The sequence below is a fragment of the Lates calcarifer genome, unplaced genomic scaffold, assembly GCF_001640805.2.
Source record: "Lates calcarifer isolate ASB-BC8 unplaced genomic scaffold, TLL_Latcal_v3 _unitig_4891_quiver_2324, whole genome shotgun sequence".
Taxonomy (NCBI): domain Eukaryota; kingdom Metazoa; phylum Chordata; class Actinopteri; family Centropomidae; genus Lates; species Lates calcarifer.
In genome coordinates, this window is record NW_026117175.1 from 1,545 (window position 1) to 14,991 (window position 13,447).

Sequence of the window (13,447 nt, forward strand, 5' to 3'; positions counted from 1 at the left end):
TCTTCAGTAGCTAAGTTTTCGTACAGCACTGACAAACCGAGCTAACGTTTCAAACTTGGTTCAAATATGTTTTCCTTCTTCGTTTCTCCGCCTCTCTGCGCTCCTCCCAGACCGCCGTGGCCAATGAGGAGGCACGTCGCGGCATACGTCAGCAAACATTGGTAGAAAAACGCTGATTGGCTGGTCGATTCTGGTCCGCCTGGCAACCGCCTCTGATTGGTCTTAAAATACATCCACCGTGAAGACGGAGATAAACCACCCATGGATCAATCTGATTTTCAGAAAGAGATGATGATTTAAGTCTGAAAAACAACAATACCGTTACAATGCCAACAAGTGACAGCTTACATATTAATTATTTTAAACACAGCCTTTGGTTACCGCTATTTTGTGAGATCAATATACTCAGGATTTCTTTTTTTAAATCTGTCTTCACTAAAGGTAACAACCGCAGTCACCACCATGGTTGTTAGCTCAGTAAGTCAGGGCCACCAAAATGAACGGTAATGAGCTGCATTTAAAGATAACAGGATTACACTGCTAACATTTTCAAATTCATTTGGGACTTCTGAAAAGGCATTTTAGACTGGAGAGTATAATTTGCCTCAAAGTCACAGCTGAATTTTTGTGAGCCCTTTGGATGATATTTGATTCCAGCTCCTGAGTTAGTTTTGAAAAGTTTTTACCTATGAGGACGGGCTCTCAGAGCACCTTTCTCCTCTCCAAGTTGTCAACAAAGGATGAAAAGAGTGGTTTGAGGCGAGAATATGTAGAGCATGATGAGAATCCTGAACTGTAGCTCAGCTTTTAATTGTTCTGTATCTGGTCTGATTAAGAAAACCTTGATCTCCTGGACTCCTCCTCAGGGAGCCCCCAGCAGTCCCCCAGATTTTACATTGCTCCCCTCACTGTATGTAAATGTCTGAGCCTCCGGGCACAGCACTGATAAACAGGATCTGCTGGAGTAAATGAGCTGAATCCATCAACCTACCATTACCTAAGGTTAACTGCTAACACATTATACACCAGGGTCTCTTTTTCTTTCAATCAATTCCCTACATATAGATCTTCCAAAAAAAAAAAAAAAAAAAAAGCCTCTGGGCATAACACCAGGCCAGCGTGCACATAAATGCCTGCACACGCAAAGAAAAAGTAAAGACCAAACAAAATTAAAACATACCACACTTCTGGTCATAAAACACTAGCCGTCTGCTGCTTTTGTTTCCCAGCGGCTGCCACAGGTCAGAAAGCAGTTTATAATGGTGTCGCCCCCCCCCCCCCTTCACTTTCAATCCAGCTTGTCATAATGTAGCAGATAAAGTGCTGATACGGCTGCAGCTGACACTATTATACACCACCACCAGGGAGATGGATAGAGATGGAGAGAAGGAGAAAGCAGGAGGAGGAGGTGGTGGAATAGGTGGATGGATGGATGGATGGATGGATGGATGGATGGACCGGAGTGTGTACATAAGCAATTTGGTATGGCAACTTCAGATGAACCTATAATTTGTCAGAGACTGAGTGAGTGTGAGAGAAAGCAATATGGATGGAAAGTGGTGGATTTGCTGGCAGCAGTCTCTTACTCAGCAGCAGAGCCACAAAACATGATGAAAAATGCTGCTGTGATTGTGTGTGTGAGTGTGAGTGTGAGTGTGTATACTTCAGTAACTTGCCATGAACCGAGGACTCACTAAGAGGCAAGTCTGACACCTAGAGGATGGTTGCATGCACTGCCAGGTAACATCAGCTGAGCTTCATGGGAATGTTTGATGCAAATGTTGATAAATAAAAGGTGTTAGTGCCCCGATCCTCTGGAACAACTCACCCAAGGCTAAGACTAGAAGTCATTTCAATTTGGGTTTTGCTGAGTGTTCCAGATCCTCTAAGGAGTCCCAAGTATAATTTGAGGAAATTTAAAAAGTAAAAAATTATACTTCTGATACACAAAGTTGCTGCTGTTTCTCAGTTTTGCCTTTTTGTGACATATTGAAAAAAAAAAATCCTTTGTTCCTCGTGCGATAAACGTGCTAAATTTGCACATGTATTTAGATACATCTGCATTTTTAGCACTTTTTTTAAAAAGCAGTTTATGAGATTGTTTTGTTGTTTTTGCACTTTGTGCTGGAGATATTTCAGGTGATATTAATGTACTTACTATACTTTTGTATTTTGTTGCTCTTTCTGTACGGTGTTGTCGTCTTTTATCATCCGCAAGCCAAGTTTTCCATCTGGAATAAACAAACAACTAAATTGAACTGAATTATTTTTAACTGTTTTATGTGTCATTTTATTTGTTGCCTTGATTGAAACTGATTTATTTTCTGTCCTTTGTCTTTGATTTTGATTGTTTTCTTGCTTCCTTTTATTTGACCTTCATTGTGAAACACTTTGTAACAGTTGTTTTGAAAGTTATTCTTATTAATAATGTCTTCCACACCCTCTGATTGATATGGGATCACAGCTTTGTTGACAAATGATTACAAGAGTGGGTTCCTGATCCTCCAAGGAGTGCCAAATACAATCTGAGGAGTTTTAGGGGAATTTTAAAAGTTAAAAATGATATTAAATTGCCTTTTCCATATGAAATATTGGACACCTTCAACTCTTGAAGCTTGTATAAATTTTTTGAATGAAACAAAAGTGAGCAGGAAAAAATCACTTTTTGGGCTGAGCTGCTGAGGATTCATGACCCACAACAAAGGTCAAAAACCACATGAATCTGTATCCAAAGTTATGCAGCTCAACACTCACAGGAAGAATGGAGCTTTAGAAATCCCTACTTGCCTTTGTTAATTTGTGTAAATACATCGGCATGATTAAACACGATCACTTCGTGTTTTAATCAATTAAGTTCAAAGAGTTTCTCTCAGTCGTCTGAGCCACAAGAGCTTTGACTACCAAACAAACTCTGGATGTTTAAAGAGGACGACACAGTGAATTTTAATCCGTCTGATCATCTTGTCATCACTGCAGTTTATCTACAGAAAAAAGACAATCTGGGCTGTGTGTTTGTACTTCAAAACACTTTATTAACATGCTCCTGATTTCAACAGCCTGTACATCAGTACTAAAAGGCCTCACCCAACACGTACACGCTGATATATGCAGTAATGCTCACACACACAGAAGACAAAGGAGTCAGATACTTTACATTATATAAAAGCTGTTGAACAAAAAAATAACCACAGATACAGTCAACACTGTAGACTTGCACTTTGGATGACGTGTTGACAATCAGATTATAGCTGTACAAACATTTCTTTTAAACGCAGAGCTGCTTTGTTGTTGACTGAGTGAAGCCTAAGAACAAGTTTCAAGTTTCAAAATGAACGAGTTCAGTATTTAGCAAATCTGGCGATCGAAGAAGACGGAGGTAGCATTTTTAAAAAAGTGTTAATTTAGGATTTTGGAGTGAAAGTTTTTACTTGTTCTCAAAATAGAGGATAGAAGCTAAATATCATGATACCAGAAGACAGAACCAAACCGTAGATTTGGTGAATCATTACACCCTCAGAAAGTACTGAAATACAGTCCTTCAGAAAGCTCAGATTAGTTTAACACTTGGATGTGACAGGTAAACTCTGCCTTTGGGGTCATGTTCGAGGTCAAAACTCAGTACTTTAAGAACCAAACACAGCACTCAGTGTAAAGGTCAGAAAGCTGGCACTCAATTAGACCTTTCCTGATTAAAATGCTTTGTTTTTCTTTACATTTTTCTAGATTTCAAGTTGTTGACTGGGAAATTTGGCTTGTTTCATTAAACAGAGATAGTGTTTTTTTTTTTTGTAGAGGTTTATATTCCCAAAAGAAATTGGCACTGATGTCTAAAATTTCCAAACAACATCCCGACCTACTCTGAATATGGTTCAGGATCTAAAGCTGGACCTACAGTATGTTCTTGTCACAGTGTAGGTGAAGCTGTTTAATTTGACCGAGAGGTTTAACTCAACCAATTAGACTTGTTCTGCCTCCTGAGCAGCTCTGCTTCTCTCAGTAAAACTTCAATCAGCTGCTGACGCTGAGATGAGACTTCAAGGTAACAGCACTGCACTGCTAGTTAGTGACCAAATAAAGAGCTGCAATATGCTGTAAGGATCTTTAAACTACTCTAGTTTTAATTGGGAAACTTTTGATAAAATCTTTTTGATTTCCTGAGTCTTAAAAACAAAATAACCCGTCGGCCTCTCAGGCTCCTCGTACATAAAGTCCTGCCGTGTTTAAAGTTACTGTTCATCTTTCCTCCCTTGTAACAAATAATATGACATGTGTATCGCTTCTTTGAATATAAATAAAGGCTGAATATTAAACAACTTTTAAATTTGGCCTGATTTTATCACACACAAAAAAACTCAGTAACTATGAAGCAACCTCAGTAACTATTAAATTCTTAACAGTGAACAAAACCTTACTCCTTTGGTGTAGCTGGTGCTTCAGTAAAACTAATTTCATCTGGAGTTTGGCAACTATACATCGCTGCCATTAGACTTGTAGCATTATCTCCTCTGTGTAAACAAAGACGAACGTACTGCTTGTCCGTGAAGCTCGGAGTGTTTGGCAAAAGGCCTGTGGGCCCGGTGGTGAACTTGAACCAACAATGTGATCTGGTACAAGCTATTTTTGAAGCAGGCCCACGGTTTGTGGCAAGTTTAACTCAAATAGATAAACTTTTTAGATATTACAGTGCAAAAATCTATAGAATAATCATTTTTACCAGAGTCAAATTTTCTTATCCATCCATTTTTTGCAACTTTGGTTTCACAAAAAAACAGAAAAAATTAGGAAAACAAAGACGGTAAAGATAGAGGTCCACACCACATCGCATGAATAAAGTCATTAAAGTGCTCAACATAGAGAGACAAACTGAAGCTTAGAGCAGATTGAGAATAACACAAAGAAAAGCCACACTGACTGTTAGAGGATACATATCAAATGCATTAATGGAAAACAGCCGCTATCCTGAGCAGAGTTGGCACATTCAGAAGCTTTCACAAGGCTGCCAAAGGTTAGTTATTCAGAATGAGCCAAAAGTAATACAACCCTCAAAGGCTCTACTCATCATCTGGTTTTATGTATGTGTATAAAAGATATTTAATAGAAGAGTCTCGGGGAGAAAAAAGGCGTTTTGAAAAGAGAGGTGAGGAGAGGAGAAAGGGAGATGAAAGGGACTGAGCTGTCTCCAGATGGCTTTTGTTCCACCTCTCATAGAAAGCAGTTAGGTTGGCCTGCCTTTGTGACGAGCCGGTCCGCCTCGTACCGAACCACGAGCTGAGACGTCATCGCAGGTAAAAAGAGTCAACCCTTCTCCTTCGGCTAATGAGGTCGGTGAATTAGAGGCGAGCGATCACAGCTTTCTGAGTTGGAAGTTTTCCTCCTAGACAAAAAAAACAGACAATGTTGAGATGTTTTGGAAAGATCCCAAACACTGTTGATTCCTGACGGCTGGTTTCTTACCTAGAGTGTCTTCCAGTGAGTTCACCATCACTGTGTTGACCTTTAACGTTCCCTGCTCCGCCCTGAGGTAAAAACATTTAAGTGCACAGTTACTTTCAGCACTAATCAAGTCGATGTTTTCGCTCACTGCAGATTTCCTTGTTAGAAAGTAGCTCCAGTGGAGTTTTAACGGCACTTTCAGGGGATTATCTAGTTATTTGTACTGGGGGAGGAGAAGGCAGAAATCACAGAAAACTCAAACTATCTGCAGGACTAATGAGAAGTCACTGACTTTTTAAGCTTTAGAGCTGTGATGCTCAGCACTGTTGGTGATGGTTTCTGTTTGAAAACAGCTTCAAAGTGCAGTGATATCCATCATGATATACTGAATACGGCCACTATCATTAACAACATATGTACTTCACACACCGTGTGTGTGGTATTAAATTACTCAGGGATTCTAAGCTGTTTCCAGAGGATGTTTTTCCTCATTGAGTTGCAGTATAACCGTCATGCTCTGTTGCTGCTTAAAACCAGGGACATAAGGATGATCAAAACCAACATACCCCTTGATTTTCCGTACAGCTCCAAGTCTTAGCAGAGCTGCCAGACTGTTCTTCTGGAGGTCAGACGACAACACTTCAGTGTATCTTAGTCTACCTGGGAACCAAACACGATCAGTAAATTTAACTGAGAGCTGAGGTGAAAACAAAACAGACAGGAAATAAAAAAAGAAACTTTTAAAAAGAGAAACCTGCTAGAAGATGTTTGATGATAAACTTCCTGACAGCGGGAATAAACTGTTTTTCTGTCAGCGCCTCGGTGGCCTCTTCACACAGGAACCTGCACACCACCTGAGACCACACACACACACACACACACACACACACACACACACACACACACACACACACACACACACACACACACACACACACACACACAGCTGTCAAGGTTAATGCTGTGTTGACAGCGCCCTCTAGAGGACATCAGCAGTTAATCACACACACACAGACCTGTACTAAAAGAGTTGTTAACATAAATTTGTTTAGATTTGTTTAAATTTAGATTTCTAACAAAATTGACTTTAAGAACAACAAGAACACTTTCAGGAAACGATACCTTAGAAATAAACTTTCTTGTACCACAAATGCATGATATATTTATTTCTTGGACTAATTAAAGAGGAATTAAACTGTTTTGTTTGCTCACTCGATGCCAGCAAACGGCCAAAAAGAAATCATGACACAGGGAACGTTACAAGACTAAAGAGGCAACATTTCAACACAGCTAGGTCTTCATCAATGTAGATGTTTTCAAAACCACACTGTGTCTCTCCCTCACCTGGTATCCTTGTAAGAAGGGATCTAACATGGAGGTGAGGAAGACCAGCGTTCTGTGTCCTCTCTCCGTCACCAGGACCTCCTGCTGGGTGACCTGCAGAGCTCCAGTCTTCACCAGGAGGTAACAGGCCTCCTCGAAGTCCTACACAGACACACAACACCAGTGAGAAGTAAAAAGCATACAGTATGTCTGTATGGTCACACAATATAAACATAAAATAAATGATGTTCCTCACCTGCACTGTAGCTCCAGGACAGAGGATGAACTCATTGGAGAACATGTTTCTGAGGAAGCTGAAGCTGTTGAAGACCTCCTCTGGAAAATACACAACGATTATTGTGCAGTAGAAGAAGACAATATGAATTTTAAATGTCTAATATTTACCCAGCTGTGTCAAAGCTAGCTTTCTAATGTAAATATGTAGAGGAGGATTTGCTCAGGTCTGCCTTTATTTCCTGAGGTTAAACTGGCGAAACATCCCTTTGTTCAAATTAAAAGTTTTACACATTCACATTTAAGAAAAGTGATGTGAAACTACAACATAACAGCTATTTAGTTTGTGAAGGTGACGAGGTAAACAACAGTGTCAGTCCTACGTTTCTTGTTGGAGGAGGCAGTGTGGATGGCCGAGGCCAGCAGCGCCGGACGGAGGAAGACGTGCAGGGCCTGGTTCCTGTACGAGGCACAGGAGAGTATGATGACTGCCTGGCTCAGGAGCTCCTCCTCTGGGGTGACAGCGCTGCGAGGCTCCCCTGGTGCAGCTGGTCCTCCTGCTTCAAGACAAGATTTACAGTCAAACAGTTTTTATAAATCTGCTCATCTTACAAAAAGTTGTCCCGATAAAAAAGAAAACAGAAGCTGTAGTTGTGTAACAACTGTTTTTAACTTCTGACTGACAGCAGTCTTTATCTTTGTTTTATCTGTTGCAGAACACAACAACACAGCTACAGTATATAACGTACTGTTTGTACTTGACTATAAATTGCTCTATGTATCATGTAACTTAACCTTGTAGGACTGTGCCGACATCACAAAACAAATAAAACACAGACATGAAAAAACCAAGGCAAGAAAGTCAATAAAATAAATACTAACCTTTGTCCAAAGCCAGCTGGACTCTTCCCTCAGAGATCCTCACCAGACCTCGGTGCAGGGAAAGACTGGAAGAGACGACTTCCGATGGAGGAGTGTGCTCTGAACGAGAGAGGGAAGAGTCAGAGTAGAGGATGAGGAAGAGAAGAAGAAAGGGATTGGGGGGGCTACCACCGAAGAAGAATGTCAGCTGAATGTAATAACATAAATCTGGTTATTGTTCATCATCTCAGCCACATAAAGGAGCTGTGGTTTTATGTTTAAGCATGAATCCTTTTTGGTTTTTGAGTTACTGTGTTAAGCTACATGAATGTGCCTTAGTCTCTTCCACGACTGATTTTAACAGCAGCCTTTTGTCACTCAGGACACAGAGTCTTCAGTGTCACTGTGATAATACTGAATCTGTCTAAAGGGTTCATACTGTACCAGGCCAGTGGAGGAAGGCTCCATACTGTCGGGAAAGATCCCTGAGCCACACAGCTTGTTCCGTCAGCTCGTCCAGCGCTATCCCCCGCTTCTGCCCCGACACCTGGTTCTGGAGCAGCAGGGAGGCCAGAAGGACCCAGGGCTTCAGGACCATGTTCTCCTCCTGGGCCCGAACCAGCCTGTAGGCCGAATCGTTCACAAAGCTGTGGATATCCTCACTGGGTTTCTTGGGGATGTGTCTGGAAATGGAAAGTTTACAGTCAGTCTGTGTTTTTTAAATCAACATGTAATCTAACGGAGCAAGTCAACATTTAACAGGATTTAATTCAGTAACTACAGTAGTATCCCTTCATACTCCACAGATAACTTGGTGTTGGTTTGTTATACCTCGGGATCAGGTTGAACTGGCAGCGGTTAACTCTGCCCTCAGCTAAACTCCTGACGGACACAGGTTGACCAAAGTAGACATGGATACTGCCGTAGTCTTCACTGAGGACCTTCCTGGCTTTAATCAGACCCTAGAGAGGACAGAGAGTAACAGTCCATACATTACTAAATACATACACACAGGGCAAAATACAACTTTTGATTTTGAGTCCAGTGTTTCAGTGACTCACTGAAGTGGACTCTTTGGGTTTGGGTACACCCAGCAGTTCTCTGGCGTACAGCGACTCCTCCAGGATCCTCTCGTAACTGATACTGACCGGGACCAAGCTCACGTCAAACACCTCCCCTTTAAAGAATGGATCCATCACTATATTCAGCAGACCTGGAGGAAGACAAAGATAAAGATGATGAAAAAATAAAGAAATAAAAATGAATGAAACAGGTCACAGTGGTGAGAACAACCAGAATCATTTTACTGAGCAGAACACAGAGGTTACTTGAACACCACTGCCTCGATCTGTTAGTTTATTATGTGATAGTTTTACTTATGTAAAGGATCTGAACACTTCTTCCATCACTGAAAGTCACACAATAACACAAACTAACCGACTGAACAAAGCAGCTCCTGTGTTCTGCAAGATAAAATTCCTGTTTCTGTCAATGGAGTCTGGCTAGCAACATACAGCAATGTATGGTTAAACCATATGATGCACAATATACAACTCTCCACCCTTAGAGCCTCAATAAACCCTGTATGTTTAATAAGAAACTTATTTAAAACAAAACACAGAATCAGATCTGCAAATTAAATTCTTTTTTTCCCCTTACCCAACTTCGGAGTCAAAGACTTGCTCGTTCGGCTTCTGGTCCCCTCTAGAAAAAATTCTACTGGTGCAAATCCATTCTGGAATAAAAATAATAAAGTGTTAATAAAGATTTGCATCTATAAAATACAGATATTATCATTTATATCACAGATGTTTTCACTCTTTTAACTGCAGAACAGGGCTTTCAAAAGCTGAGATTGTGACCACTCACTGCTCCTGGACCAAAACTCCTTATTAACAAAAAGCCTGTATCTTCACCTTCAGCATGGTCTTGACGTATTCTGAGAAGACGGCCCAGTACAGTTTATCTCCACCAAACGACCGCCGAATGAAGAAAGCTCCGGACATCCGCAGCATCTCCCCGACAAACTTCATCCCCATGAAATCTGCAGGGAAAGAGTCACTTTTACTTCAACTGAAATATAATGAGGTGTTTCTGATGAGTAATTTAGTGTCAGATCAGATGAGCCATACCGAGCTCAGTTATATTCATAATAACTTGTGTTCACTAGTGGTAGAGACGTCAAACAGTAGCACAAGTTTGATAACAGACTATTTGTAGAATTAAATAATGACTGATATATAGTTTTTAATACCTTCAATATCACACTTGTTTAGAAATTTTGCACTTCTTCCATAATCCAGGGCCTTATATCACATTCATATGATGGCAGTGCAAATGTTTACTGGTTCAGTCATAATGAGAATATGTTTGTCTTCCATCCTGAAGAGTCTGACGAGGCTAGGAACCACGAAGTATAATCAACAGAGCTGAGCATTACCTGCCTGTACATGTGTACTTAGTGAACTGGTAACTGTGCACACACTCATGACCTTTCCCATGCTTACCCATGCCGGCAGCGATGACAGGTAGAGCCAGGTCGTAGGTGTACAGGAGGTATGACATCAGCAGGAAGTCCATGTAACTACGGTGACTGGGTAGCAGGACCACCGGGTGCTCCTGAATCACCTGTTGGAGCTAAAACAACACAAATACAGGTCGGGTGTCTATGTTTTCTTTCCACAGACACACACTTCATGTCCAGGTCGTGTGGACACTCACCCTCTGGATGCCCTCTTCATTGACACAGATGCTCCTGAACAGGGTTTTAAAGACTTTGCTGAGTGTGAAGGCGAAGAATCGAACGGTGCTGAGCTGCAGGCGGTGAGCCATCTCCTCCAAGATGGAGGACGCCTCCTCCTGGACGTCATCAACAGCTCGGCCCGTCTCTCTGCAAACCTTTAGAATCCAAAATGAGATATTACACTGTACAACAGTAATAAGAAAAGATCGTGTGTATTTGTAATATTATAAAACTGTTGTTTTTCAGAAACTGTAGTCGTGTGTTCTTTCAACTACTCGTCCACTGAGCATATCTCCCAGAGAGAACATCCGTCAGGTGTATAACCAGAATGACAAACTACCTGATGGATGACATAGTGCAGCTGATCAGACTGAAGCACCATGCTCTTCAGCGTGCCGGCCTTAGAGGGACAGAGTCCTTTGTAAACAACGGGAGCGTAACATCTGAGAGCGTATCTCAGGTCGCTGGAGTTCCTCCTCTCCTCCAAAATGTCCTCAAAGTCATCTCTTTTCTTCAGCATAGGGTCTCTCTGCTAGATGAAAGAAAAAAACATTAATGTCACTAATACAGATACAGTCAGTGTAACTGTAAAAGACTTCGCAAATACTTTGTTGTTGCCAAAATTCAGTAAGCAGCTACTAAAGCCATAACTGGATAAAATATGTTTCACCTGAATTTCTCCTCCAAAATAAATACATAAATTAAATAAAGCAAAAATAATAATTAGTTAATTTTAAAAAATGAAAGGTCTTTTTTATCTTTTCATAAAATTTAATCTGTGATGTTTCGATAGAGTCACAAAAACTAAAACTACCAACAGTTTTATCAGGTGGAGCTGAAATGATTTGTTTTTTTAATGTAAAATATGCTAAATTAAAATTAAACTAATTTCCACAGCAGTAAGTCAGACTACTAAACTAGCAGAGAGAGTAGTGGTTGGACCAGCGCTGTGAATCACTGCAGGGTTTCACTTAAAAGTCAAATTATTATTGCAACACGAACCACAAACATTAAAACACTGACAGAAAATCCTGCACACTTGCACAAGCGTGGCACACCCATACAACAGATAAAAAAGAAATGTACTGGAAGTTGCATGAGTGACAAAATGTAAAATGGAGATTGCAAAACATCCTTGTCTTGAGGTCTTGACACAACAATTAAACTAACTGCATGTGCGTGATTTTCCCGCATCTGCTACAAAACAGAACAGTGTTTTTAAAGTCTCATGTCTGATTTTAGCGTTCACCTGTTTGAATGAAATGTCAAATGTCAAACAGTGGGCACCGAGCTACAGCAGAGAGCTACGTTAGCTTAGCCCTTTGGCTAAAAGCAAAAACATACATACCGAATAAACAGCTTTGGACGCCATGTTTTAACACGCTTTATAAACACATAGACGCGCGCATCCAGTTAAGATAAACTTGCACCACTAAGTGTACAATCCCGCCTCTTGATAAAACACTTCTGGTTGATAACAGCAGCTGCAGAACTTCATATGGGCGTGTGAACTGGCATTTCCGTGGCATTTCCGTACCTACGGTGGCCGGGAAGGACCAACCCGGAACACCGTGTTTCCCATGTGCTTTGGTTTGTTGTCATTCGTGCTGAGGAGCTGCTGTTAGCGTTTAACGCGGATATTTTGTTTTCTTTAATTGTGAACCTGCTCGTATTGTTAGCTTAAAATGAGCTCAAAGTCAAACGGAAAGAAGACGAAGATTTTCTGTTTCTTGAAAAGGTTTTGGACAAGTTTTATGACTTTGGTGAGTGTAACGTTAGCTAGCTAGGCGGCTAGCTTTACTAGCTAATGTTCCTCATGGATCTGCTGACAAGATCTAACTGGTAAAAGTAGGAATAATGTCTTTGTTATGTCACTTTAGCGTTTAGCATATTAGCTATTAGCTTAGCCTTGAATTAGCATGTTAGCGACTTTAAATTCCAGCTGCAGCTCCAGAAGTATTTAGTGATTTTTAAATATTAACCACACTTTAATAATGAAATCCCTGTAACCAAGTTAAAGGGACTGGAATCAGGTTTTATTTCATGCTCATGTTGTTTAATGGTGCAGGTGATGAACCAGCATCAAAAAAGAAGCTCAAGAAGAAGAAGAAACGGAAACAGCGTGAAGAGAGGAGGAGGAGGAGGAGGAGGTCACCACAGTCAAGGATATGTGTGGTGATGATGAGAATACAGTACTGAACATCAGCAGCAACATCTACAGACCGACAAACAGGTAGGCAACATGGCAACAAGCTTTTCATAGTCTCCACTCGTTTTGTTTCCAGGAATCACACTAAGATTTCATATCACATATCAGTGTTTAAGCCTCCGGTTGGTTTAATGTCTCGTGTCTTTCTCAGGTCCAACGCAGGTAAACCAGGTGGAGGTTGTGACATTTCAAGACCCCAGAAAGAAACTGAAGACAGAGGAGAAGCCAGCTGCAGAGAAAACACCTGTAAGTGTCTGTTACATTGGATTATTCTGTGTACTTCATTTAAAAAAAGGACAGATGAGGATAACAAAGCTCAGCTAATAAATGAGTATTGATTCAGGTAACAATATATCCTGTTCTCTGGTGCATTAACTGTGTGGTTTCTTGCCTCATTGATAGTAAAGAGCTGAGAACTGCTGCACAAAGGAAAGTTTTCTTATTTCATGTCATGTCTCACTGTGGAAATAAAGCTGGAACACACAGTTTCTGACCAGAGAACGAGCAGAAACTGGAAGAAGTCAAGCTACATGTGGAAAAGCAGCGCTTGTTTTCTGATTGACATTTTGAAACCTGACGTCCTCCTTCTCCTACTGTGTGACCTGTAATCAACCCTCTCTGTTTATGTTCTTCCTGTCACCCTC

At 40.8% G+C, this 13,447-nt stretch overlaps 1 protein-coding gene across 1 annotated transcript; it reads right to left on the bottom strand.

Annotated features, from left to right (window-relative positions):
* Positions 1-3,011: 3,011 nt before the first annotated feature.
* Positions 3,012-11,997, bottom strand: LOC108902778 (dihydroxyacetone phosphate acyltransferase). Its single transcript, XM_018704774.2, has 17 exons — positions 11,943-11,997; positions 10,935-11,126; positions 10,573-10,749; positions 10,359-10,488; positions 9,768-9,895; positions 9,511-9,586; positions 8,913-9,064; positions 8,683-8,813; positions 8,296-8,534; positions 7,873-7,971; positions 7,374-7,538; positions 7,013-7,092; positions 6,778-6,918; positions 6,188-6,287; positions 6,000-6,093; positions 5,455-5,516; positions 3,012-5,374 (listed from the first exon to the last, which is right to left on the bottom strand). Exons 1-17 carry the CDS (start codon positions 11,964-11,966, stop codon positions 5,331-5,333), a joined length of 2,034 nt encoding a protein of 677 aa, XP_018560290.1. The 5' UTR covers positions 11,967-11,997; the 3' UTR covers positions 3,012-5,330.
* Between the last annotated feature and the right edge of the window lie 1,450 nt (positions 11,998-13,447).

Coding starts and splice junctions, on each gene's coding strand:
- LOC108902778 (XM_018704774.2), bottom strand. CDS start 11,966: ATGGCGTCCAAAGCTGTTTATTCG. Junction 11,127..11,942: donor CGTCCAAAGCTGTTTATTCG/GTATGTATGTTT, acceptor TCTTTCATCTAG/CAGAGAGACCCTATGCTGAA. Junction 8,814..8,912: donor AACCCAAAGAGTCCACTTCA/GTGAGTCACTGA, acceptor TGTCCTCTCTAG/GGTCTGATTAAAGCCAGGAA.